This window comes from Ahaetulla prasina, chromosome 1, assembly GCF_028640845.1.
Source record: "Ahaetulla prasina isolate Xishuangbanna chromosome 1, ASM2864084v1, whole genome shotgun sequence".
NCBI lineage: Eukaryota > Metazoa > Chordata > Lepidosauria > Squamata > Colubridae > Ahaetulla > Ahaetulla prasina.
The window spans coordinates 31342129-31369395 of record NC_080539.1 but is presented as its reverse complement, the minus strand read 5'-3'; the positions used below and the strand labels follow the sequence as shown (position 1 = coordinate 31369395).

Below are 27267 nucleotides of genomic sequence, written 5' to 3'. Positions count from 1 at the left end.
TTGCCTTTAAGCAAAGCAGGAGATCACTGAAAGATTGCCTTCTGGAGCAAACTCAGCATTGTCCAGTCATTGCCCTGGAAGGAGGATTTGATGTTCAGATGGATGGATGGATTCCTCGAGTCCTCAAGACCCCTGCTGCCACTGACAGCTGCTACCCGTGTCCATGGAAACAATTCTGGGCAGCCCAGGAGGAAGGTAGAAGCAGACAGTCGAGGGAGGAATCTGACTTACAAAGGATCACGCACTCCTCCAGACTCTGGAGTCCGTAGCATGTAGCTAGCAGTCATTCAGGGTCAGGGTGTGAGCGAGTCACAGGGATTTTAGCACTTTGAGCAGAGAAGAAATTAAACAAGAGACAACCCTCTGATCTACCTACCAAATAAGGTGAATTTGGGAGAACATAGACCCGGTCCTCATCCTCTAGCCTTTATTGAAAGCAGAGCAGGAGGTGTACAGAAGCAGGCAACATGATCTGGAAGATGTGAGCACATAACAGCAGCAGATGGGTGTGAACTGCTTATGAGAGGCTGGCTATGAATCTTTAAACGTGTTCCTGAAAAACGAATATTCATCAACTCTGCCGTCTTTTAAGTGACAACTCCAGTTCCTTACATGTCTGTGATCTTCGCGAGTGACACACCATCCACTTACCTGGTTTTATTCTCAGAAAGCCCTCTCAGCACCGACAAGATCTCCAGAAGTCTGCTAGTCAGACTGAAGTTCAACAGGAAAAGAGAGATACTTAGATTCCAGAATGACAGGTAAGCAAGAGGGAAAGGGAGGGAGGGAGGGTGGATTGCTGCAGGTCAATATATCCAAAACAGAACTGAAATATCTTCATTCATTATTTCTGCTTATATCCTTATGAAGTGCTGTTTGAGATTTTTTGGGGGGTAATGTTGCATTAACTTTAGAGAGCCTTATGAAATTCAAGTCCAGTTTAGACTTTATGTTCTTTAGAGGGCAATGGGGGTGAAGCAGCTTGTGTTTCTCTACAAAGTTCTAAAGGCAATGGAAAATATCTTTTTTAATATGAATTAAAATTTAATATTAATTAGTAATTCTTCTTTTAGGGTAGATGTTATGAATGTAACATGATGCCTATTGTTGATTATTTCTCCAGTACTTTTGAGTTTTTACAAAAATTGCAACCCTTAAAATAATGAAAATGCTACAGCATTTAAGAGCATGACAACACAGTCCTACCCATGTCTGACTCAGAACTAAATCCAAAGGAGTTCAATGCATTCCTTTGTTGTTCATCTATTTAGTAAAGATACTGCAGTTATAAAGTCGTAGTCAAAGTCCTCTCATCGTCTCTTCTTCCTCCTCTTCCTCCTCATCATAACAAGCTATATTTTCAGGATCGGTAAAGATTATAGTAAGTTCATCATGCATGAGAAGGGGTGTAGACAATATTAGGATAGTAACTGTGGACTTAGATGAGATCTTCATTCACCAGATTGTGCTACAATGTACCTTTTTGTTGATTATTTCTAGGGAAAGAGTTGAACCATTAATTGAGTCAGGAAGGTGACGCTAGGCCCATAAATTGAGAGGAGAGCGAGTGTGACGTTAGGAAGCACATAGCAGCTTTGCCAAAATAGAGAGGGAGCTTTAGCAAATGTCTCTGAAGAAGATCCAGATCTGTTCTTTCCTATTTCTCAGTGTAAGAGAGAATAATTTGCAGGACAACAGTTTCCAATTGAATATTAGAGAGAGAAAAAACTCTGCCTAATAGTAATATCAATTAAGATAATGGAATCAGTGACTGAATGCGGTTATGCAGAAGCCTAGAGAGAAATCTGTCAGAAATGTTTTGATTTGCATTCCTGCACTGAACAGAGGTTTGGTTTCATAATTCCATGGTTTTATAAGCCTAGGAAAAATCGCAGCAGACAAGAGTTGAACGGAAGAAAATAGAAGATGAGGTGAAAAGTTTGAACAATACTTTTCAAATTGGCATCCTTCAGTCATGTTCCCACCTCATCCCCACCTCACACGTTCAACATGGACCACGGGCTGGGTGATAGGAGTTGCAGATAGTGTCAGGGACGTTAAGCCGTTTTTTGTTATTTCATAAAATCTTTCAACTTTGTTAATCGACATGTTTTATTTGATGATTCACTTTCCTGAATATGCAAATCTCACCTCATGACAAATAGTCTTGTACTTTGCCAATTTTCAAGAATATGGTTTTTGTTGTTGCAGGTTTTATTAAAAAAGCATTTGATTGGAAAGGATTTTTGTGAAAAAAAATATAATAAAATGTAACAAAATAAAAGTTTTAATACTTCTTTTAAGTTTATGGATTCATAACAAAAGCATGGATCTTCTAATTGTATCAGCCTTACTAAGAAGGACAGATAGGAAACCCAACCAAATAAACTAGTTCTACATTAATAGACTCTTGCAAGTATAAAAGCACAATTCTCCTACCATATTCTTTATAACCTAAGAAACTAGGGAAGGTTCATTCCAAGCTTCTTGCCCACCAAATATCCAGCTGGGAATTATGCTGCCTCTTATCTGACCATTCCCTAAGCCATGTCATGCTCATGAGCAGGATTTTGATTACCCTCCTTTTTGGAAACTCTTCCTATTTTTAGGGATTATAGTAGAGTTAATGGGTGTTTGCTGCCTTACAATGTAGTACACCATGTCACCAATAGGTAATTGGGCTAGGAAAAGTCTTTGAGATGCCATACAAGAGTTTTGGGTGCTGCTTCTTGTTTTACTGCTTTGGATTATTTCTCTCCTCTAATGTGGGGAATACACTTACTTATTGCTCTTTAATAGCATTAACCCACATAAATGCTTCCATCAATCTTTTGCAACAAAGCACTTTCTAGATGCAATCAATCTATTTTTCCTAGATTTCCCAGACCTATAGGCAGACTGAAAATATGCTAGTTATTTAGATGCTATAGTAAGATGCATTTTTAATGATATTTTTCTATTTAGGTTCTACAGTAACAGTATTCAGATATAGAAGATGATATTTTCTCCTTTTGTGGACAGGCAATAAAAGCCAAATAATTTTAGAACCCATTTGAATCTGTAGCTAGTGAGGTTTGAGGATGGTTGCGGTTGGTCCTTTGCTACAAGCTTCTATGTATCTTAGCAAATAACTCCATCATAGCTGGGTGAGCTAAAAAGGAGAACCCTTGATTCTGGCATGCTAATGGCATTTTTACCACTTGCCATTCAACTGCCATCATTATTTGTGACTAAAACTGATTAGAGGGTGGTATTTTTTTAATGTCTTTGCTTTGTTTCGAGTGGTATTTGTAAATCTCAAAGCTGGCATCAACCACTCCTCCTTAGTTGCATGTTTGGTGGAAGTAGCCCCTGTTCCATGCATATTAAAGTGGAGCCGTCTGTAGCAAAATGGACAAATTATAACAAGCCCTACCTCATAGCAATGTTAGTGTGCAAGCATCTTCCTTGTTTACCTAAACTGTGATACTGCTGTGGGAAGGACATATATAGTGATGCCACTGCACATGTTTTGTGTCTCAAATCTTTCTTGCCTGCTAGCCAAAAACAGGCCAGCGAGACCAGATGGCTTGTTTTCTGCTAGTAATCCCCAATTACCAATCAAAAGCATGCTGATATATATATATATATATATATATATATATATATATATATATATATATATATATATATATATATATATATATGTCTTTGGTTGTTCGGGTTTTCTCCCGTGTAAGATTGGAAGTGTCTTGGCGACGTTTCGACGAAGTCTCATTCGTCATCTTCAGGCTTCAGCTTCGTGCTTCTGGGAGCAATGTGTGATCGCAGCTGTTTCTTCCTTTTAACTGCTAGTGGGGGTTTGAACTGATTGGGTGGGAGCTTGGCTGTGTTCTGATTGGATGGAGGTTTTTTTGTGCTCTGATTGGCTGGGGGGGTGTCCTGTTTGGGTGGGGGCTTGGTTGTGCTCAATTTAGTCTGTGTTGCAGGGGGATTTGAGCTGGTGAGCTGCATAGCTGTTGTTTGGCTTTGTGGTGGTGCTACATCTTCATAGTGGGTGTCAGTCTGCTGCATGTATGGATTGGAGGGGTTTGAAATGGCTAATGTTGCAGCTGCGGTCTGGCTTCTGGTCCTTGGTCGTGCTTCATGATCAGTGTGGGTTTGGGTCTGCTTTCTGGGTGGATGTGCGGTGGTGACATCCTGTGTGGACCTCGTGAGTGTGGGTCTGGTGTCATTCCTCGTGTTAGGGACTCGTTTGTCAATAAGGGCGGGTTTCCAAATCGCTGGTAGGCGGGAGGTATCATCTCGTTTGTTCATGCTGTGTGGGCATTTTTCTATCTCAATGGCTTCTCTGATTATTCTGTTGTTAAAGTGTTCAGTTTTGGCGATAGTTCTGGTCTTTTTAAAGTCAATATCATGTCCTGTGACTTTAAAGTGTTGGACCAGGGAAGAAGTTGGTTCCTCTTTTTTGACTGAGTTCTTGTGTTCTTCAATGCGTGCACTTATTCTTCTGTTGGTTTGTCCGATGTATGTGGTGGGGCAGGTGGTGCATGGGATTTCATATACTCCTTGATTTTCTTGATACCTCCCACCTACCAGCCATTTGGAAACCCGCCCTTATTGACAAACGAGTCCCTAACACGAGGAATGACACCAAATATATAAAATAATAATATAAATAATATAATAAATATATAATAAATAAAATATAAATAAAATAAAATAATAATATATATATATTTGTTTTCTGAGGTTTTCGCGGGTGTTTGTATGTAGGTCTTTGGTTATTTGGGTTTTCTCCCGCGTAAAATTAGAAGTGTCTTGGCGACGTTTTGACAAAGTCTCATTCGTCATCTTCAGGCTTCAGCTTCATGCTTCTGGGAGCAATGGCTAGGAGCAATGGCTTCACGAAACAGCACGAAGCTGAAGCCTGAAGATGATGAATGAGACTTCGTCAAAACGTCGCCAAGACACTTCCAATTTTACGCGGGAGAAAACCCGAATAACCAAAGACATATATATATATATATATATATATTTGATGAAAACTCCTTCATTTCTCAAAACGGATTTAGCCATTGTTTCAGCTGGGAAACTGAACATCCTACATCAAGCTAAATCAAAAAACGTCTACATAGAAATAAACCACATTTATGCACTATTCAAAAGAGGCACTCAACACCTAAATAATCTAGGATTAGCACCAGGAACAACACCAGAAAAACAATCAAACAGTAAACAAAATCTTAATCAGAGAACTACCAACTCAGACAAACAATCAAGTAGCAAACAATAATCAAGGAACTACCAAGAAGAAAACAACACCTCCATCAATACAGACAGAGCAAGCTAATATATATAGTAAAGCAATCCCCACTCCCTTCTAGCACTGAAGATGTTACCTAGCCAGGTAGTAAAACACCTGCAAGAAAACAACCAAGCTCAGAAAGCACCAACGATTCCACAGTTCAATTCTCTTCTAACGATAATCTTCATCCAATATCAAGCACGTTTACCTAGAAATGATTTCAGAGGCATTAAATGCATTAGTGTGAATTGCCAGCTTTAAAAGGTGCTAACTGAATGCATGACAAACGTGTTGTTGCTCATTATATAACCATGTGAAGAAGACAGCCTGAGTTTTCCAGAAGCTCCAACTGTCCCAATTTTCTGATCATTTGCATTCGCTAGTTCTGCCTCTATTTTTAAATATCATTTTCACAGTTTGTGGGCGATGGGAGATTTCTAGTATCATTCCTCTTTATGACTCAGCAGCCTCCATAGCCCTTTGAATCCTGGCGCAATCCAAATGCAGAGGCTGCAAGCCCCATAAAACCCAGCCAGGCTGATAAACATTTGAATGCAGTGGGCAGCCTGCCTTCCCACACACAGTTGAGTAGTTACTGAGGCCCTTTCTCATGACACAGGAATATATTTGTTGTTTCAGTTTCTTTTAATATATATCTCATCCAGATAATAAAAGTGATTTGGATTCCATTGGCATTTTCTGGGGATGGGGTCAATACGCAACCCATGTGCAACCTAGTGTCTTTGCTATAGCTTACAGTGCTCAGACAAAAATCTAGGCCTTCACTTGTAATATTGCATTCAGTGTCTTGCAGATTTTCACCCCGAATGCTGCTGCTTTGAAATCTATAGCTCACTGCACCTAGCCCAGGGGTCTCCAACCTTGGCAACTTTAAGACTTGTGGACTTCAACTCCCAGTATTCCCAGAATTCTGGGAGTTGAAGTCCACAAGTCTTAAAGTTGCCAAGGTTGGAGACCCCTGACCTAGACCATGCTGGCCCATTCTTTAATGTCCTCGAAATGTATTGGACTGCACTTCCCATATTTCCAGCTAGCATCCCTTGGTAGCAGGACGTGATGGGATCTGTGATCCAGGATATATGTAGAATGTTAGGTTGAGGTGAGCTCAGGACAGAAGCAAGAGTTTCAAGCGTTTGTTTTATTCATTTAAACCAGCTAAAAAAGTTTACATGTCCCCTAAAGGCAGCTTTCATAAAAGATTATGTAACATTTACCCTTCAGAATAAATAAAAGTACACTTCATAAAATGTCACATTGTACTCCTAGCAATAATACCGTTTTTCATCAAAAGCAGATTTTATAAAAATCCAATGACTCCAATTATTCATTTCTATTCATCTCTCCTTCTCCACAGAATTATCTAAGAAGAGGCCTTAGGCTTGTGAAATTTCCCCTATGATCCAAAGTAAACTATTTAATGCTGTATCAGGCTGTGATCAAAACAAGGAACAAACGGGAAATGTTTCCCATTCCAAAGAGGGCTGATTTGGATTTTCTACTTAACCCATCCGTGATTAGGCGACTGGTGGCTAAACCATACAATGAATGGTTGTGGGAACTGGGTATGTCTAGTCTAAAAATGAGAAGGACTAGGGGTGATATGATAGCAATCTTCCAATGTTTGAGGGGCTGTCACAGTGAAGGAGTTGACCTATTTTCTGAAGTACTTGAAGACAGAATAAGAAGTAACAGATGGAAGGTTATCAAAGAGAGATCCAACTTAGAATTAAGGACAAATTTCCTGATGAAATGATCAGTGGAACAGCTTGCCTGCATCACTGGAGGTTTTCAAAAAAAAAAATTAGGAAGCCATTTGTTCAGAATGATATAGGGCCCTGCTCAAGTAGGGGGTTGGACTAGAAGACCTCAAAGGTCCCTTTCAATGCTATTATTCTAAGTTCAACCTCCCGTACCACCCACTGTCTGCCAAGTGCAGGAACTGCCAACATCCTCCTCTCATTCATAAATAATCCCTTGCAAACCCCTTTATATGCATGTTTACTAGATTCAAAATGGCTGATTTCTGACCCTAGCCATCTTAAAACCTTCAGAGCAAATGGTCTCCAGTGCTTTGATTTGTACAGGTAGAAACTCCAGCAATGATTGACTATAACAGCTGGCATGTCCTCTCCTCTTTAGTGGCTGATCCTTGCCTTGTGCAGCCATTTCATCCTAGAATACTGGGCTGCTATATTTTCTAGTGACCAGCTATTGCTGGGTTTTTCTGAGCTTGCAGAGATGACCAGATGTTCCTCCATTTAATCAATGAAAAGCCATCAAACCTAGAAGCTCGTGTTCCCTTTAGCCATTCCAAATGGGCACACTTTGGATTGCTGCCCTGAGTGAAGTATTTTTCCATTCTTTTATATAAAGCACTGCAAAGCTTCCCTTCCCTTCCCCTTCCCAGTCTCCCCTCCCTTCCCTCTCCCTCTCCCTTCCCCCCCACCTTTTTTAAAACCATTTTTAAGTTGAAAATTAGGATTGTTGCTACTCAGTTCCTATGAAGCTGAGCTACGAGTTCTTCCTTGCTAAAAGTTTCCATAGATCTGCCAAGGAGCCTAGGAACAACAACACATTCCCTATTGCTTTGATTATAGCAGCAGAGCTACAATGATTTCATGGGGTTTCTGTTCCGAAAGCAACAATGGGTAAAGGCATCCATGTGTGCAGATGTCTAGGAAAACAAAGGAAAGACACAGACTAGTGAGAAGGGGACAATCTTTAAAGGGAAAGGCAGGCACTGGGAAATCCCCCTGTCCAGCCAGAAACAAGCAATCAAATGCAGCATTGCCCAGCATTACCCAGCATAGTCCTTTAGATGGGGCAGATGGAAGAAAGAGGGACAAGAAATGCAGACATCGGTTTATATAAAACTGAGCTTGCATTTGAAATACTGCCATTGCAGGAATTCCTTCTGGGTGGCTTTTCCTACTGTACAGTTTGCTTGTCAAAAGTTCTTGAATTCCTTTGTTGTTCATTAATTAGTTGCAGTGAATATTGGCAGGGACAGGGGGAACCAAGAGTGACACTTAACCTTTGTGTGGCATGCTGGTAAGTGACAGACACCAGATACCCACAGAGAGAGAGAGACACACACAAAACAGCTATGATCAGAAATGGTACAAAAGCGTACGTGAGCCTGGGATAAAAATTTAATTTGATTTAGCATCTGGGAGTGAGATCAAATAAAATGACAGGATAAAAGAAAAAAAAGGATGACCAGCAGCAGGTTACAGCAGCAATGAGTGTATCATTAGGATCTGAAGAACCAAATTGGAGACGAGGGTCATAGAGAAAATCTATCTTTATGGTTATTACAAGCCAACATTGTCTTGATGGCACAAAATCTAGCACTTAAAACCTATTCCATTCATTTCGTAATAGGGTCAGGTTATTTCCAGAACCATTTTTTAACTCATTACATTGGCCTGTTCTACCAGATCTATCAATTAAAGAATTTTGACTGGTAGGGTCCTGTTGTGTCCTCGCACCTACGACCGGTTGCAGCCAGGATGACTCACGACCAATCAGAGTGTTTGAAGCGCCGGCAACCGAAAGAGCGGGAAACCGAGGGAGTTCCTATTGGCTGGCGTTTTGACAGCTAGCTAGCCAGGGTGCTGAAGTCTGTCAGCGGTTATTCAGTTCAGTTCCGTGTGTATTATAGCTCCGTTAGAGCCGTGTACTTTTCCCTTCCTGTTGTTCGTGAATAAAGGAGAGGTCTGTTTGAACTGGCGGTCTGTAAGTCCTCTTAATATTTAATACTGGCGACGAAGGCCTGTTAGACGCTGAGGCACCTTGGGTCTGGGACCGAAATGCAGCAGCATCTTTTGCCGCTGTCAAACAGCTCCTCACTTCATCCGCCGTGTTAGTACAGTACGATGAGCGCCTACCTTTGTCGTTAACCTGTGACGCCTCGCCCTGCGGCGTCGGGGCTGTCCTTAGTCATATTCTTCCAAACGGAAGAGAAGCTCCTTTGGCATTTTACTCACGCACCCTTTCCTCAGCTGAACGCAACTACAGTCAGCTGGATAGAGAGGCGCTTGCAATAGTAGCGGGTATCAAGCGTTTCCATGATTACCTGTATGGTCGTTTTTTTTTGCTGATCACAGACCATAAGCCCCTTTTGGGGTTGCTGGCCGGTGACAGGCCATCACCCCAAATTTTGTCCCCCCGAATGTCACGCTGGATTGAGTTCCTGGCAGCCTATTCGTATCGGCTATTACATAGACCAGGAAGGGATATTAGCCATGCTGACGCACTGAGTCGTTGTCCCTTGCCCATCTCAATTTCTGACCCGTCCCCGTCCTGGCCCGTTCTCCTGATAGAAGAGTCCGGCTGCCCGCTCTCTGCACGAGATATCTGCAGGGAGTCGAGGAAGGACTCCGTGGTGGCGCAAGTCTTGGATTGGGTTCGCAGGGGTTGGCCGGATCGAGAGGTGCAACCAGAATACCTACCATACAGTCGCAGGCGGAACGAGCTGTCTACCCAAGCCGGTTGTTTATTATGGGGTAGCCAGGTCGTAGTTCCAGTGTCCCTAAGGCCACAAATACTAACGTGCCTACATGCAGCTCACCCGGGGATAGGACGCATGAAGGCCCTGGGACGAAGCTACGTGTGGTGGCCAAAATTAGACCGGAAATAGAGACATGGGTAGGTCGATGTCACACTTGTCAGTTGTCCCGGCGGCGCCCCTGGGGCACCGGACCAAGACTGGGAGACACCCAGAGGGCCATGGGCAAGGATCCACGAAGATCCCGCTGGCCCCTTCCAAGGACGGACGTTTATCATTATAGTGGATGCTTACTCTAAGTGGGTGGAGTTGTTCCTAATGACCTCCACCACGGCTGAGTCCGTTATTAGAATATTAGACAAACTGTTCACTACCCATGGGCTGCCAGATGTTATGGTAACGGATAATGGGCCCCAATTTTCTGCGGCAGCATTTCAAGTGTATTTAGCGAGTTTGGGCATCAGACATGCTCCCGTGGCGCCGTTCCACCCGGCCGGAAACGGCCTTGCAGAACGAGCCGTACGGTCAGCAAAGGAAGCGTTGGGACGATTGGGCACTTCTGATTGGCAGCAGAAAGTCAATCAGTATTTGCTGGCCCAACACACTACCCCATGCCAACTGACAAACCAGACTCCCGCAGAATTGCTGATGGGCCGCCGTCTTAGAACCATACTGGATAGGCTACACCCCTCTTATACGCCTGAACGGGTTCCAGGACTGGGGGGCCAGACTAGGCAGTTTACCCTGGGGGATCCAGTATATGCACAGTGTTTTGGGGGAACGGAGAAGTGGCTACCTGGGAACGTGGTTCACTTATCTGGGCCGTATTCTTATAGGGTCCAACTGGCAGACGGCCGCATCTGGAGACGCCACATTAACTAAGGCGTCGCCTGGCCACCGATGGGGAAAACCAATCAACAGTGAGGCCTCAACAAGACGTTTTTCCCCGGCCGACAGAGTTTTTGAGACAGACACCTGCAGACCTCGCAACTGACCCTTTTGTTCCCAGGGGTATCCCAGCCAATAGTGATGACCCGACGCCCAATTTGGCACCACAAGCAGAATATGCATCTCAAAGCACTTCACCGGAGCTCCCAGCAATCCAGAAAGACACAATATCGGAAGGCCTACCTGACGATACTTCCGGGCCGGCTGCAAATGGGCGCTGTCCATCGGCGGAGACGTCCGTTCAAGACAAGGACAGTCAAGTGCCTTCCTCTCCTCCGCCGCAGGTTGTACTCAGACGTTCCAATCGTAGCCGTCGTCAGCCAGCTTACTTAGCTGACTATGACTGCGCGATCCGAGGGGTGAGGGGTGTTGTGTCCTCGCACCTACGACCGGTTGCAGCCAGGATGACTCACGACCAATCAGAGTGTTTGAAGCGCCGGCAACCGAAAGAGCGGGAAACCGAGGGAGTTCCTATTGGCTGGTGTTTTGACAGCTAGCTAGCCAGGGTGCTGAAGTCTGTCAGCGGTTATTCAGTTCAGTTCCGTGTGTATTATAGCTCCGTTAGAGCCGTGTACTTTTCCCTTCCTGTTGTTCGTGAATAAAGGAGAGGTCTGTTTGAACTGGCGGTCTGTAAGTCCTCTTAATATTTAATAGGTCCAGGAACAGAGCCTTCTCTGCAGTGGTGGGTTTAAAAATTTTTTACTACTGGTTCTGTGGGTGTGGCTTGGTGGGCATGGCAGGGGAAGGATACTGTAAAATCTCCATTCCCACCCCACTCCAGGGAAAGGTGACTGCAAAATCCCCATTTCCTCCCAATTAGGTGGGACTCGGGAGGCAGAGAGTAGATGGGGATGGGGTCCATCAGAGGTGGTATTTAATGGTTCTCTGAACTACTCAAAATTTCCACTACCAGTTCTCCAGAACTGGTCAGAACCTGCTCGAACTCACCTCTGCTTCTCTGCCATTTCCCCTGTCCTTCCCCCAGAGGTGAGGTAGGACCCCACTCTCCTGCCCTTTCAGAAGTAATCCCCTTGTGGAATTGCTCCTGAAGGGCCTCTTCCCCTTTTTGTAACTTTATTCTATTCTTGTTTTAACTGTCTCCATGTGGCAGATAGTATTTAATATAATATATATTGTATAATATTTACGTGGTTGTTATGTTTTGGTTGTACACCATCCAGATTTCCTCTGTGAGTGAGATGGGCAGTTTCGAAATTTGATGTATAAATAAATAAAATGCATTTTGTCCTCCATCTTTTGGAACTTCAGTATGGACTATATCCAAGATGCAGGACAGGCTGGAAGCATGGAAATGACTCGGGGTGTTTAGGTTGTACTCATCAGTTTTGAACTGTTGTTTGTAGGAGTGAGAGAGGCATTTTTAGACTTTGCTTCCAGCAGCAAATATTTTTAGCTGACACAATTCACCTTCGTAAGCCTCCACAACTTATTCTTGATCTAAGAGATGTCTGTCATTTGTCCAAGCCTCAGCCTGGACAGGCTGAGGCCTGGAGGTACAAATATATTAATCAGGCTAGGGATCAGATTCCCTGACAGTCTATTTCTGTAATAAGAAATAGAAATGTCTCAAACTTTTAGAATTTCTTTTTTTTTTATCATTCTCAATTTCTGGGAGACCTTTGGTTATATTGCCAAGACAGCAACGGTAGAATTTAGGACCTCAGTAGCATTCCTAGCAAGTGTAATAAAACTATTCACCTGATTTCCTTAAAATGCATGATAATAATATTCTTGAATTACATCCTCTTAGAAAAATAATTACAGTATTCCCAGGTGGAGAGAATCTATCCTTTGGAAAGGAAGATCAGGGTTTTTAAAAGTTAAATTAATTTCAAAATAGTAAGATCTTTTTAGAGTTGCTGAGAGGATCATGATGGAGGCAAATGTGGTTTTTCTGATTGATCCTCCTCTAGGGGCGATTGTTTTAAATTCAGGGAATTCTTACTTTTGGGTGTATATAGTACAATGTACATAAATATTACTATTAATAGTCTCACTATAAAATTATTCCCTGTCATGGACAGCTTAATGCTACCCATTATTACAGTGAGACAAAATTATCCAGAGAGAACAGGCATTTTTAAAATACTTAGATGACCCAAGCAAGCATAAAAATACTATTGTAAAAGGAGGAGGAGGAGCTGGCCGGAGCATTCTAGAAGATGAAATCCATACACCTAAAAATTGTCAAGGTTGAGAAAATATTGATCTATAAATCCCAAAGATGCTTTTTCAAGAAGCAGCTGGACTTTCTGGTTTTTCTTTGAAGACATTTCACTTCTCATCCAAGATGCTTCTTCAGCTTGGATGAGAAGTGAAACATCTTCAAAGAAAACCCAGAAAGTCCAGTTGCCTCTTGAAAAAGCACCTTTGGAACAACCATGACCTGGATGACTGAGAATCTCCATAGACATTGGTCTATAAGCGTAAGCACAAGCTCTCACTGATGAGTAGCTACTGATATTAGAAACTATTTTATTGGGTTCATTACAAATTGCCTTATTTTATCTGCCCAACAACAGTGTGAGATTTTATACTGCCAAAATAATGTTGTTTGGGGTATTATAAAATCTTGCTGATTAATTATTACATTCATCTGAGAATCAGTGTCAATCCAGCAATCCCTAAGGCTGAATAATAATTTACATGCAGATCACCTCAGTGACAATCTATGACAACAATCCACTCTCTTATTGCAAGCAAAGATGGCAGATTTCTACTGAAATATACAGCATTCACTTTTTTTTTAATTGAAAGAGTTTTAAAAAACAAAAACATTTTTCCCCCTTTTTCCCCCCTCCCCCAAAAACCCCTTCCCCCTCCTCCCCGGCTTCCCGGGTCAATCCTGAGTATTGTTATACATAAACCAAACATAGAATAAAATTTTCCTTCCAATCCAAATAACCACATCCAAAGCTTTTCATCTCCCAACCCCTCCCATTACATAAAATAACTTTCTAATTATTCAAAGGCAATCTGATATTTCTTAATCTGATATCTGTTTTGTAGATAATCAATCCATTTTTCCATTCAATTAAATATCTTTCCTGCGTATTGTCTTTTAAAAAAGCTGAGATTTTAGCCATCTCAGCCAAATTAATAACTTTCAGTATCCATTCTTCTATTGTAGGTATCTCTTCTTTCTTCCAGTATTGTCCAATCAACAGTCTTGCTGCTGTTATTAAATTCAGAATCAATTTAGTCTCAATCCCTGTACAATCCGTTATAATTCCCAAAAGGAAAAATTGTGGCAGGAACTTTATCTTCTTCTTCAGTACATTTTGAATAATCCACCAAATTCTTATCCAAAAGACCTTAATTTTCTTGCAAGTCCACCAAATATGAAAATATGTAGCATCATCACAATCACACCTCCAACATTTCGCTTGGATATTAGGATACATACATGATAATTTTTTGGGATCTAAGTGCCATCTATAAAACATCTTATAAAAATTTTCCTTAAATTCTGTGCTTGTGTAAACTTAACATTTCTAACCCAAATTTTCTCCCATGTTTCCAACATTATTGGTTCCTGAATATTCTGTGCCCATTTTATCATACAATCCTTTACCAAATCCTTTTCCGAATCTATTTCAAGCAACACATTATACAATCTCTTTATATGCTCCTGGGTCTGATTTCTAATTTGCTTTATTAAATTTTCCTCCCTTTGCATTATACCAATTTTTTGATCTTCTTTCCATCTAGCACTTATTTGCCCATATTGAAACCAAGTATAATTCCTCCCTTCTTCATTTAATACCTGTAATGATTTTAATTGCAATCTACCTCCTTCAGCATACAAAAGTTCTTTATAAGTAATCATTTCCTGTTTTTGTTCTATATTTATATTCTCTATTGCATGTCTAGGGCTCGCCCATATAGGAATCTTATAATCTAATTTATAGGAATATTTTTTCCAGACCCACAAAGAGCACTTCTCAACACATGATTCTTAAAAGCCCTATCCACTTTTTTTTCATAAAATAAGTACGCATGCCATCCATATAACAAGTCATAACCTTCTATATTCAAAATTCTTTCCTCTGTTAAGTTAAACCAGTCACTTATTACTGAAAGGGTTACTGCTTCATAATATAGTTTAAAGCTAGGCATTCTTAAACCACCTCTTTCCCGTGAGTCCTATATTATTTTCATTTTAACCCTCGCCTTTTTACCCTGCCATATAAATTTGTTAAACCCAAACTGCCATTCTACCAAATTTTTATCATTATTAATTAATGGTATCATCGGGAACAGTAACAAATATCTAGGTAACACATTCATTTTAATAGCTGCAATCCTTCCCAATAGCGATAACTGCAATTTTTTCCAAACACTCATATCATTCTGAACTTTTTGCCATAGCAAGTCATAATTATTCTTATAAAGTTTCTTGTTCGATGAGCTAATATAAACCCCTAAGTATTTAACCTTTTTTACTACCTCAAATCCTGTCATTTCCTCTAGTTTTTGTTTCTGTTGTATAGACATATTTTTAATTATCACTTTTGTTTTATTCTGATTTATTTTAAATCCTGATACCTTTCCATATTTATCAATTACTTCCAACAAAAATCTACTTGAATTTATAGGATTTGTTAAAGTAACCACTACATCATCTGCAAAAGCTCTAACTTTGTACTCATATTGTCTAATCTTAATTCCCTCTATTTTCGTTAATTCTCGTATTTTATCTAATAATGGTTCCAGAGTCAAAACAAACAATAATGGTATATGAAACTTGCAGAATCTGATTTCTCATAGTCCTTTTCACAAAATAAACCACAATGTCCCGAGGAAGCTTTCTCTGTCTTGCAATCCAGGAATTAACTCTATATATTTTATCAATTTGTTAAACTACCTCTTGGGGTTCCACTTCAATAAATTCAGCCAATGCTTCTGATATAATTTTTCTTAAGTCTTCTCCTCGCTCTTCTTGCATACCACGAATTCTAAGAACTCCTTCCATAAGTTTATATTGTAATATCACAACCTGATCTTCATTTTGATCCACTTTTTTCTGAACACCTTTCATTTTGTCTTCTAAATGCTTATTTGACTGAGAGATCTGTTGCATTTCCACTTCCAATCCCTCAATTTTTTTACTCAGTCCTTGAACTGCCATGAGAATATCTTCTCTTATTTTTGCATTAAAATTCTCCATCATCTCTTTTTGCCTATCTTCAGAAAGTTTTAATTGTTCTTTCAATATTTCCTCAAGACTTGGTTCAGATCCCCTTCTTCCAGAAGGCTTTAAAGGTTTAGCTGCCATTCTGTCTTCAAAAGAATCAGGAATTTAAACTTAACAACTTTCCTTCCCTCCTTTCAGTATAAAAAAAACTCCGTTTGTAACAATCCACAAATAACGCTACTTTATCGTACTAAAAAATTTTTACTTTCACTTTCAGACGCCATTTTAAAAGTCAATTAATCAAAGACAAAGAAAGGTTTCAGGTTTCAGAAAGGGAGTCGGTACTTGCCGTGCTGATTCTACATCAAAGATCGAACGCTTGTGAAATTCCCGTCTGCTTAGAAGATCAATCAATTTAATAAGTCCTTTTGAGCAGAAGCGACTCTCCCACTCCTTTTTCCTGATAAAAACAGGAGCGTGTTGAAGTTGGAGGGAGTGGAATTCGGTGGGGTCATAAATCCAGGAAAATTCGCTCTTAAGAGCAAACCCCGTCAGACCTGCCACTTTCCCACAACTCTGATAACCCTCTTTTGCCCAAAGGGTATGCTAAGCTCAGTGAACAGTGATTTTTTTTTTCTGTTTCACTGACTTTTACAATCTTCTAACACGGAGTGCTCTGTTAGAGCACCCAGCAGGAGCGGTGACGTCACTGGAACCCAGCATTCACTTTTTATCTCACAATCTAATCTCTGGTACATTTGATTACAATCACTGAACTTCTCATCTAACCCACTTCCATCTTACATCAAACTTTAGGGGAATTCTTTAGGGGAGGGTTTAATTCTTTAGAAGAGTTGTTTTGCTCTTAAAGTTCTCATAGATATTTGTACCCCATTTTTTAATTATTTCCCTAATCCATTTTGAACTAGAAGGAAGACAAAGACCATGGGGTCTTGGGGCAGACATATATTTGAATTTATTTCATTAGCTCTATATTCCCTCAATTTCAAGGGAAATCAGATAAAAGATTTTATCAAAAGTCTGGTTTTAATTGACTGATCAATAGCTCTGAAAGGAAGCCGCCTGAGTCATCATTCATTGCTGCTTTATAATACAAATGAGGAACTTATTCAATGCAATCAGTCAGACAAGGCAACTGACAACATCTGTTCACAAATGCCACTTTTGACACCTCCCTGACACAGTTCACTCCACGTGACTGGCCTGCCTTGTCCGCTCCATTAACCTGGGTGGGCAAGATATCAATTACATACTCTTTGTATAATTCTAAAGGGATTATACTACAGAATATATTCTGAGTGATAGACATAAATAATGGCTAGAGGGAAATCAAGGTTACAACCAAACTAATTGGAGTGGTGAGCCCTCTTTGACTCTATGGGTAAAGTACAGCTTTGTAGCATCTGTTTTGTTTGTTACTAGCACCTCCTGATCTACCAGCTGAAACCAACTGCAAGATAGAATCTCAGTCCAATACATGTGTACTTACAATAAGAAACAGATTTTTTTCTGGATCTGAAATATCTTTTGGTAACTGGAATAGAACCAATAATCCTCATGCCAGGTTCAAAGGACATATTAGGAAGGAAATGTTTATAAGTTGTGTTTGTTGTTGATGGTGTCAAAAACTGTACTGATGTAGTCTAGAGATCATTCTCAGATCAGTGATCAGACCTAGATTTTCTTTTTGACCATATATGCTTAGTAATCTTGTCACATTTTGGGTAAGCATCGTCTCTTGGCTAAACTCAAGCATGAGATCTATTCTAGCTTCTTTTAGCTGAGGAAACAAAAGAATCGATTTTCTTCTTTAGTGCTGTTTTCATTACATTGATGAGCATCAGCCTCTTTCAGTATCAGGTGGAGATCTGGGGAAATAACAAATAGAAAAGGAAAGAAACTGCACACTAAAATGATTGTTTGCCCTGCTATCATGATCCTCATGTAGGCAAAAGATAGAAGTTTTATTCAAGAACAACTGTAAGATACCAGGATGGGGAAACGTTTGTTATAACATAAATTAGTATCCTCTTGTTTGGCAGAAAACAACACAAAAAGGTTCCTGTTTAATGGTGCACATCTTTATTTCTGTAGGTTTTAATTTTTCTTAAATATAATATTCTCTAATCCATTCAGGACTTTCAGTTCCAGATCGCACTATCTTAAAACAGATAGCCATCATTACCATTAATGAATCTCAATGAAGTTTTGAGCACAGTTGGTGTTGCTGTGGTTATTGAGAAAATAGAGTATTATAATTTTACAGTTTAATTCCTTTTCTATGAGCTGTGGTTAGAATGCAGTACTGCAGGCTACTTCTGCTGACTGCTGGCTGACTGCAGTTTGGCAATTCGATTCTCACTGGCTCAAGGTTGACTCAGCTTTTTATCCTTCCGATGTCAGTAAAATGAGAACTCAGATTATTGGGGGCAATATGCTAACTCTGTAAACCGCTTAGAGAAGGCTGTAAAGAACTGTGAAGTGGTATACAAATCTAAGTGCTATTGCTGTGGGGATGAGAACTGTCCATAGGCAGAGGAAATGAGTCCACTTTGTGAATATGATTTCCCCTGTAACGTTTAATTAATTCAAATTGGCACATTGTATTACCAATAATGGCCATAGGTGTAGACTTGAGGGTTATGCTGGCCAAGCTAGTTCTGAAAGGACCATAATTTTCTGCCTCACCATGCATTTTGCTTCTTCAGGAATCCTGGAATTTTGACATTATACTGCTCAGGTTAGAAGACTGGAAAAGACTCCTATTTACACTATATCTGCCATTTAAAGCAGATGCCACTTGGACCTGCCGAAGTTGATATCTTCGAGTGTTCATACCAGATAAGAATTATGTCATGGGTGCATGTGTGTGTGTGTGTGTGTGTGTGTGTGTAAATCATAATAATTAATTAAATCCACAAGATAATGTGTAGGAAACATTTCTCTTTGTTTTACAGTAAAGGTTCAGGTTCTAGCCTTCACAGGAGCAAAGGAGCAAAAAGAAAAATGACAGACAAAGCTGCTAAATCATCTCTTCTAGAAGCATCACCTCCAACTAGCAGCAACTAGTCAAGGTCACTTTACAAAAGATGTTTTGCTAGTCCTGCTTTCTTAGATCATTCTGCATGCAAAGTAGGTACTTTGCCATGGCATGTTTGTTAGCAAGTGAACAAAGTGCTGGGTATTTTCCAGGAACATGAAGTTCAAACATACTGTATATTCTAATATGTGCAATCATCAGGTTCACTATTTGTTTTCTACCAGCAGCGCTCTACCGCTCTCATCTGCCACTTCACTTCCTGGAGCTCTTCAGGAAACAAACAGCTTTCCTTGAATTACCCAGCAGGGAGAGATTACTCAGGAGCAATTCTCTCCAAGACCACAGCCTCCCTTTCACCCCAAGACGTGACAAGACTCTCTAAAGAATTGCCCACCAGAGCCACAAAAGCTCTCTGGAAACTCAGTAGTTCTACTAGATGCCTAGGATAGATTGATTGCATAGATGTCTTCTCTCTATGCAAGTTGGTGGCTCTGTTTCCTTCTAAAGCAATCAGATGGTGATCTGACTATGATAAGGGATAGATTTCAATATTTCATCCACTCAGATCACATCTGCCTAGTGACAGAAACCAGATCAAGTGTTTAGAGTTCTACATGAGTCAGATTCTTAATATGTGTAAAACTGACCTTGGAGAATATATGGGAACCATTAATGGGGAGTGGGGAGGAACACGCAATTATTAATAGACTGGACAGTCCACAGTTAAAAAGAAGCATCAGAAAGAAACTCAAAATGACCCCACCTTGATTTTATTTACTGTAAGATAGGGCAAACATAAAGGGATGCGATGGCTCAGTGGCTAAGATGCTGAGCTTGTCAATTGAAAGGTTGGCAGTTCAGTGGTTCGAATCCCTAGTGCTGCGTAATGGGGTGAGCTCCTGTTACTTCTCCCAGCTTTTGCCAACCTAGCAGTTCGAAAGCACGTAAAAACCAAGTAGAAAAATAGGGACCATCTTTGGTGGGAAGGTAACGTGTTCCATGTGCCTTTGGTATTTAGTCATGTCGGTCACATAACCACGGAGATGTCATCGGACAATGCTAGCTCTTCAGCTTTGAAACGGAGATGAGCACTGCCACCTAGAGTCAGGAACGGCTAGCACATATGTGCAAGGGGAACCTTTACCTTTAGGGCAAACATGGATATGCTTTCAAAATTCTGTTATTATATCCTGAGACAATAAAATAGCATTCCTGGGATTCCTATCTGTCTGAAAAGCTAACATGAGCTCAAGAACAGAAAAGAATGGGATGCATATTACCGAGCAGTTCAAGCTAGGTTTGGTTTAAGTGGATAACTTTCTGGCAGTTTAACCATTATTTTGGCATTCTTTTAGCATGTTTTATGAACAAGGCCCTCCTCTTAAGCCATCATATGACTTACATAAGATCTTATGTAAACACATGATGAAAAAAAATCTAACATTTAGCATGTTGGATGAATCCAGGAAGAAATGGCTCTTTGGCCATTTATTTCTATCCTAAGATTCTGAAAAATGTACAACAACAAAAACAATTTCAAAAGATAAGATGCAATAACAATACATGAAGGCTCCCCAATCTAATTTAGACATAACAAGCCCTTTTACATGAAATAATGCCAGAAAGGAATAATCCAGGTGGTTAAGTCTGAGGGCAGAATTAGTGGTGAAATCCAAAGTTTTTTTACTACCGGTTCTGTGGGCGTGGCGTGGTGGGCGTGGTGTGGCTTGGTGGGAGGGGCTTGGTGGGAGTGGCAGGGGAAGGATACTGCAAAATCTCCATTCCTCCCCACTCCTGGAGAAGGATATTACAAAATCTCCATTCCTACCCCACTCTGGGGCCAGCCAGAGGTGGTATTTACCGGTTCTCTGAACTGCTCAAAAATTCCACTACCGGTTCTCCAGAACCTGTCAGAACCTGTTGGATTAACCCCTGGGCACAATAGTCTAGAACAGAGGTTCCCAATCTTTTTTGGTTTGCGGCTCCCATAACACTTCGGATTTTTTCCGCGGCTCCCTTAATAGGTACATCCGATTTTTTTTTTAATTTTTGTCTCGGAGTTTGACCTCTCACGATCCCCTTGTTCCCTCAAATCTCCGCCTTGTAAAAGAGGTGACTGTTCTCGCCTCCAGCCTGACTCACCTGGGAGGAACCAACAAAATAGTTTTACTATTTTCTGCACAACCCCTCTTTCCCGATGCCATCGAGCGTGATGGCCGCAGCCATGTTGAACAGCATGTCAGGGCAGGCGCTGGATTCAAACGGGCGGGCGAAGCCGGCGCTCGCGCTTCTCCTTTAGTCCGTCGTCTGGGCAGGCGCTGGATTCAAACGGGCGGGAGAAGCCGGCGCTCGCGCTTCTCCTTTAGTCCGTCGTCTGGGCAGGCGCTGGATTCAAACGGGCGGGAGAAGCCGGCGCTCGCGCTTCTCCTTTAGTCCGTCGTCTGGGCAGGCGCTGGATTCAAACGGGCGGGCGAAGCCGGCGCTCGCGCTTCTCCTTTAGTCCGGCGGCGGCAGCTGCCGTCTTCCTACCTGCTGTGGCCTGCCCCGCGGAGGGTGTGAGTGTGGCTGCGCAAAGGTCCCTTGGCTTTTAGAGTTATCCCAAGTTGCGGTGTACGAGTCCCGGTCGCTGCGGCCGTGTCCGGCTTTGTGCATCTGAGATCTCGCAACACCGCGTATGGAGCAGACGCTGCTTCTTCGCGGCGCCCTTATGACGATAGCGCGGCTCCCTGGGGAGCCGCGGCTCACACTTTGGGAATCACTGGTCTAGAAAGTGGGCCCCTTGAAACAGAGATGACTTATTTTCTATTCCATACACCCGTAAGATCACATCATGATGGTTTCTTGAGCAAACCCCCTATGGAGGTCCTCACAGAACACATCACTATAGATTATTAGACAGTATCCTACAGTATTTAGTTGGGCAGATGTTGCAACATCTACCTTCCATGGGAGCTCTCCGAGATCCTGCAGAACCTGCAGCTCCTTGGTTTATGCTCTGCTGCCTGATGCTAGACAAACCTGATTCAAAGTTGTCTTCTACAAACAGAACCAGAAGACAATGCTGTCTTATACACATACATCCACATCCACATATGTGAGAATAAAATCCCTGGACTTCATTTGTCAACCCCCCTCCCCATTTTCCCCAGTTGACAGCATCAGTATTTACTGCTCTCTGTACTTAACTTGTTTTTGCCTGCCTGCCTGCCTGCTCAGGCTGTTCTATGCTGTTTCATTCTCCCCCTTGAAAGGCTTTTGGCACTCTTCTCTGTTCTCTGGAACAGCCTAACCAGGCATCCTAATAATTACTCAAGGATTTAAGGATGCCAAGTTCTGAGAGCCTTCTTTTTCTAAAGATGTCCTTGGCCCACAGAAATTATGTGGAACTACTGCAGTCCATCCAAAGGGACTGCAGCAGCAACAGCTATTACTGGTACTGACAAAGTCGCTTGGTATTTGGGGGAGAGGGAGGGAGGCTGAAATGTATACATTGAGAAATAGCCCTTCAGACTCAACACCTTCTCCATTTTAATCTCGCTTCAGAACATTTGTGCCAGCATCGCCTGCTCCCCAAATGCACACCTCTTGCTTGCTGTTTCACATTCAGACCAAAAATAGCCTGGAGGAACACAGGAATCCGCAAACAATGGAAATCGAGCCCCAGAGATCCCTGCCCCACCAACTGCTCAGAAGCAGATCCTGCTGCTGTTATTGATGCTACCGTGGTTCCTCCCCACTTTCTTCATTTTCTGGCTCAATGACTTGTTTGCATTTGCATGGACTCCTCTGGTGGCTTAACCTGGGAAACCAGGTGGCATTTGCTTAATTAATTCAACAAGGAGGCTGCCACTGGAACCAAGTACCTTCTCTTGGCAATATTTCTTCTCTGCTTTTGCTGACAAAATTGGTAGAGTCTCCTTCGCTCAAGGTTGTAGAAAAGAATAAACAGGGAAAAGGTGTTCATCTCACTTCTCCCCCCCCCCCGCCCCCGCACCTGCAATCCCCATTCAATACAAAGTGGAAAAAATCTTTGGTGCATGGTGATGGAAAAGTTATTTCCATCAAATCCTCTGGGACAGCCATTTCAGAATGATGGAAATTGTATGCAAACACCAGCGAAAAATGCCATCTTGGGAATTTCTGTCTTGTCATCAGTAGTGGAAGTAATGGTTCTTGGTAGTTTCAGCTTATATATAAACACAAACATCAAACTCCTTCAACCACACGGAGGCTGCACACAGAGAGACGTGAGCTTCCCTATTTCCAGAAAAGTACATCCCTTTTCGAGCTGTATCTTCCATGGAATTTTAAGAATACCCATTCACATTCTTAGAGAGTGTTCAAGCAGCTGAGGCCAAGAATCCTGGTAAACAAACTAGTAAGATAAGTTCATAGTATTATTATTACTATCTTAGTACAAATCCCTACTTGCAAAGGGGAAACTGAGAAATTCACTTAAGAAAATCAAGCAAGTTTACGTCTGTGTTAGATTTGAAATCAAAGAGTTGTAGTCCTGTGATGCAAGGCTGAACTGTATTCATTTTTTTTTCTGTGATGTGGCCAATAACACATGCTCTATTAAGAGCTTACCTATGGCTGACGGAGAAGATACAATCAAAACAGAAAAAAATGAATAAGAAACATTAAGAAGGGCTCTACGTATTTGCTCCTAAATGACAATCAAATCTCTTAAAGGGGAATGCAAATAGGGCCAAAAAGGCAGATGGGAGAGACTCTGAAGCTAAACTGAGGCCCTAGACCAGTGATGGCTAACCTTTTTGCCGTCGCGTGCCAAAAGTGGGGAGAGTGCTGGGAGGCATGAGCGTGCATGCACACACCCATAATTCAATGCCCCCTGCCCCCCACACGTGCGTGCAACCGCCCCTGCGCTCCCCCCGTTTTTGGCACGTGATGGCAGTGGGCCCGGTAGGCCCGTTTTTCGCCTTGCCCAGGCTCCAGAGGCTTTCTACGAGCCTGGAGAGGGCGAAAACTGCCTTCCCCACCCCCATGGAGGCCCCACGGAGGCCGGAGATGGCCCATTTCCCAACTTCTGGTGGGCCCGAAAGGCTCAAAAATCAGCTGGCCAGCAGAGCTAGGGCAACGCTCACGTGCCCACAGATATGGCTCCACATGGCACCTGAGCCACGCGTGCCATAGGTTCGCCATCATGGCCCTAGACTCTATTTGTACACGATGGAACTACAAGAAATCACTCTCCACTGAGCTAAGGTTGCAGAATCCATGCTGATCTTGAGACCATACCAGGCTTTGAATGACGTGTTAAGGACCATACCCACAAACTTAACAGCCAGTCCATGGAAAGGGTGGAATTTATCTTTGGCTCTACATCATGAGAGGGGGCTCTGTGGGCTTCAAAACGGATTCTGGCAAACAGCATACAGCCTCATTCCCCTAAGTTCTTTACACTTCTGGTCTAGCTGATTCCTCTGTTTTAACTGGCACTGAATCCCATGTTTATCTTTTTAATCTGTTCTGAAATGCCAGGGACTGTAAAACACATTTATCAAACAACCAGAAACAGAGATAGCTGTTTTAGCTAAATACATTTAATTCGGTGAAGTTGCTCCTGGATAAATTAAGATTGAATAAGATTGTACATTTAATTTTGTTGTTTAGTTGCAAAGTCATGTCTGACCCATTGCAAACCCATGGACAACGTTCCTCCAGGTCTTCCTGTCCTCTACCATCTTCTGGAGTCCATTTAAGCTCACACTGACTGATTCAGTGACTCCATCCAGCCACCTCATTCTCTGTCATCCCCTTCTTCTTTTGCCCTCAATCTTTCCCAGCATTAGGCTCTTCTCCAGTGAGTCCTTCCTTCTCATTAGGTGGCCAAAGTATTTGAGCTTCATCTTCAGGATCTGACCTTCTAAGGAGCAGTCAGGGTTGATCTCCTCTAGGACTGACTTGTTTGTTCGCCTTGCAGTCCAAGGGACTCGCAGGAGTCTTCTCCAGCACCAGAGTTCAAAGGCCTCAATTCTTTGGCGCTCAGCCTTTCTTATGGTCCAGCCTTCACAGCCATACATTGCAACTGGGAAAACCATAGCCTTGATTATTTAATTTAATTACTAATAAGATTTACCCTTAGGTATTAATATGATCTTTTGTCTCTCATCTCACTTGTATATAGTCCTTAGATTTATACTGGCCCCTACTAATGCCCATAAAAGTTAGGTGACCATGTTTGCACTGCAAACATTCCTATGATCTCTAAATAGTTAAGAACAAGAAACAGGATATTTAATTTTTTTGCGGTCGTTTAATGGCCCCCCTGGAGTTTTGCAGCCCATACACTGATAGATCTACAGTAGAAGTTCTAGTAAGAACCTTGTGAACATTATATAAACGTTTTGGAGATATGTTTGTCAGCTACCACCATTCCCAGTCATGACAGCTAACCTTGGGTAGATGATAATGGATTTTCTTTTCTCAACAGTTTTGCTTTTGTGATCCCTTTTGATAGGTAAGCCAGGCATTGAACCCGTACATGTATATAAAAGGCGGTCCTCCATCATGGGGCCATAACCCCTCTTATCTTTTTGCTTGTGACAAGAAGGCATTCTCATATTGACAATTATGTCCATTACATCTATCTGCACTGCAGATGCCTGCAGTTATGGTGTCAGCATGAGGGACTGAGTTTGTAATCCTGGGAGTCCAGTGCCTCCCTCCCTCCACTGAGATGAATTGTCCTTTTAGTCACAATAAATCCTATTCTTGCTAGTCATATACGACTTTAGGTGGCAGAGTGTTGAGACTGTGAACTCAGACAAAACTTGGGTAAATAGGACTTAATGGTCTATTTGCTGCAACAAGAGGGATTTTGCCAGCTTGGGAAATGCATTGTTAACTTAGAAGTGATGCTGCTGTATTAAACCACAAATAGAATGTACATCAAAACATTTTAGTACAATGCAGTGTTCTTATTTAAGATAATAGCCATTCGTTTTATAATACTCTGTCTCTCTTCCATTAGTTTTCTTTTTTCCCCCCATGCCAGTGAGTGGCATGGAAAGATGAGTGAGTGAGCATGGAGGATAATGGGTACAGAGAGTGGCCTTGAAGGACAGAGGGAAGATTAGTAAGACAATGATCACATAAATGTGGCCTGAGTCTAGATCAAAAAAGTAATTTATCAAAAAAGCCTCAGATATCCTGTCCCAAAATTCACAGGCAGGTAAGAGAGAGAGAAAAAGGGAAGCACCTTTAGATTTGCAAGATTCTGTTATAATGGCTGTTGTAATAAAAGTAGCTTTAGGTCTGCATGGTGTCTGTTTCTCAGTCGTTACCTTACAGGGCCAACAGCCAGTCAATATAAAACATGCATTGAGCAATCCTTATTGTGTTACTTTTGCAATCTCAGAACGCATGCTAAATCAACTTTAAAATGTTTTGTAAAGCCAACCAGTACTGTATGGATGTGTGACCGTTCTGGTTGTGACCTCCCAAAAATATTTTTTTTTTTTAAAAAAGTGCTGCCAAAATAATCATAAGACAGGTATTGCTTGTTTATGAAGAAAGGTGGCTAGAAAGACAATAGAATATACAAAAGAACAGAACAGAATAACAGCGCTGGAAGGGACCTTAGAGGTCTTCTAGTCCAAACCTCCGCTGAAGCAGGAAACATATCATTTCAGATAAATGGTTGTCCAATTTCTTCTTTAAAATCCCCAAAAATGAAGCACCCACAACTCCTTCCAAAATCTTATCGTAAAATTTTCAATATTCTTATTTTATCTGGACCCTATAACATTCTAAAATCAAAATCTTGTTTAGCTGTTTTAGATTCTTTAAATTCTTACGTTTATGATTAACATGTTCTTTTGTTCAAGACTGAAGGCTCATCCAACATTTTCAAACATGACATTACAAAGGTCTCTAATAACTTAATGAGCAATTTCTGAAAGTGAGTGTAAAAATAAGATTTCTAAATTAAGTGTCCTTTAAAAGGCTGTGCCACAATTGCAAACAAGATTTATTTATTTATTTATTTATTTATTTATTTATTTATTTATTTATTTATTTATTTATTTATTTATTTATTTATTTATTTATTTATTTGATTTTTATACCGCCCTTCTCCCAAAGGACTCAGGGCGGTTTACAGCCGATATAAAACAATAACAGTATACAATTAAAACAAAAATTAAAAAACGTATTATATAATTGGCCGAAATTTAAAACGTTTAAACCTAAAAATCCTTAAAATTCATATAAATTAATTCAACCCCAGTTAAAATTGATATTAAAATTTAAAAATT

General features: G+C 41.3%; 1 protein-coding gene across 1 annotated transcript in view; it reads left to right on the top strand.

The window, feature by feature from the left end:
* Positions 1–447: 447 nt before the first annotated feature.
* EFR3B (EFR3 homolog B) overlaps positions 448–27267 on the top strand; it is a 140296-nt gene continuing 113476 nt past the window's right edge. Inside the window, exon 1 of the mRNA XM_058164742.1 lies at positions 448–761. Within this exon, the coding sequence (XP_058020725.1) occupies positions 755–761 (7 nt within the window). The 5' untranslated portion in view covers positions 448–754. The remainder of the gene's footprint in view (positions 762–27267) is intronic.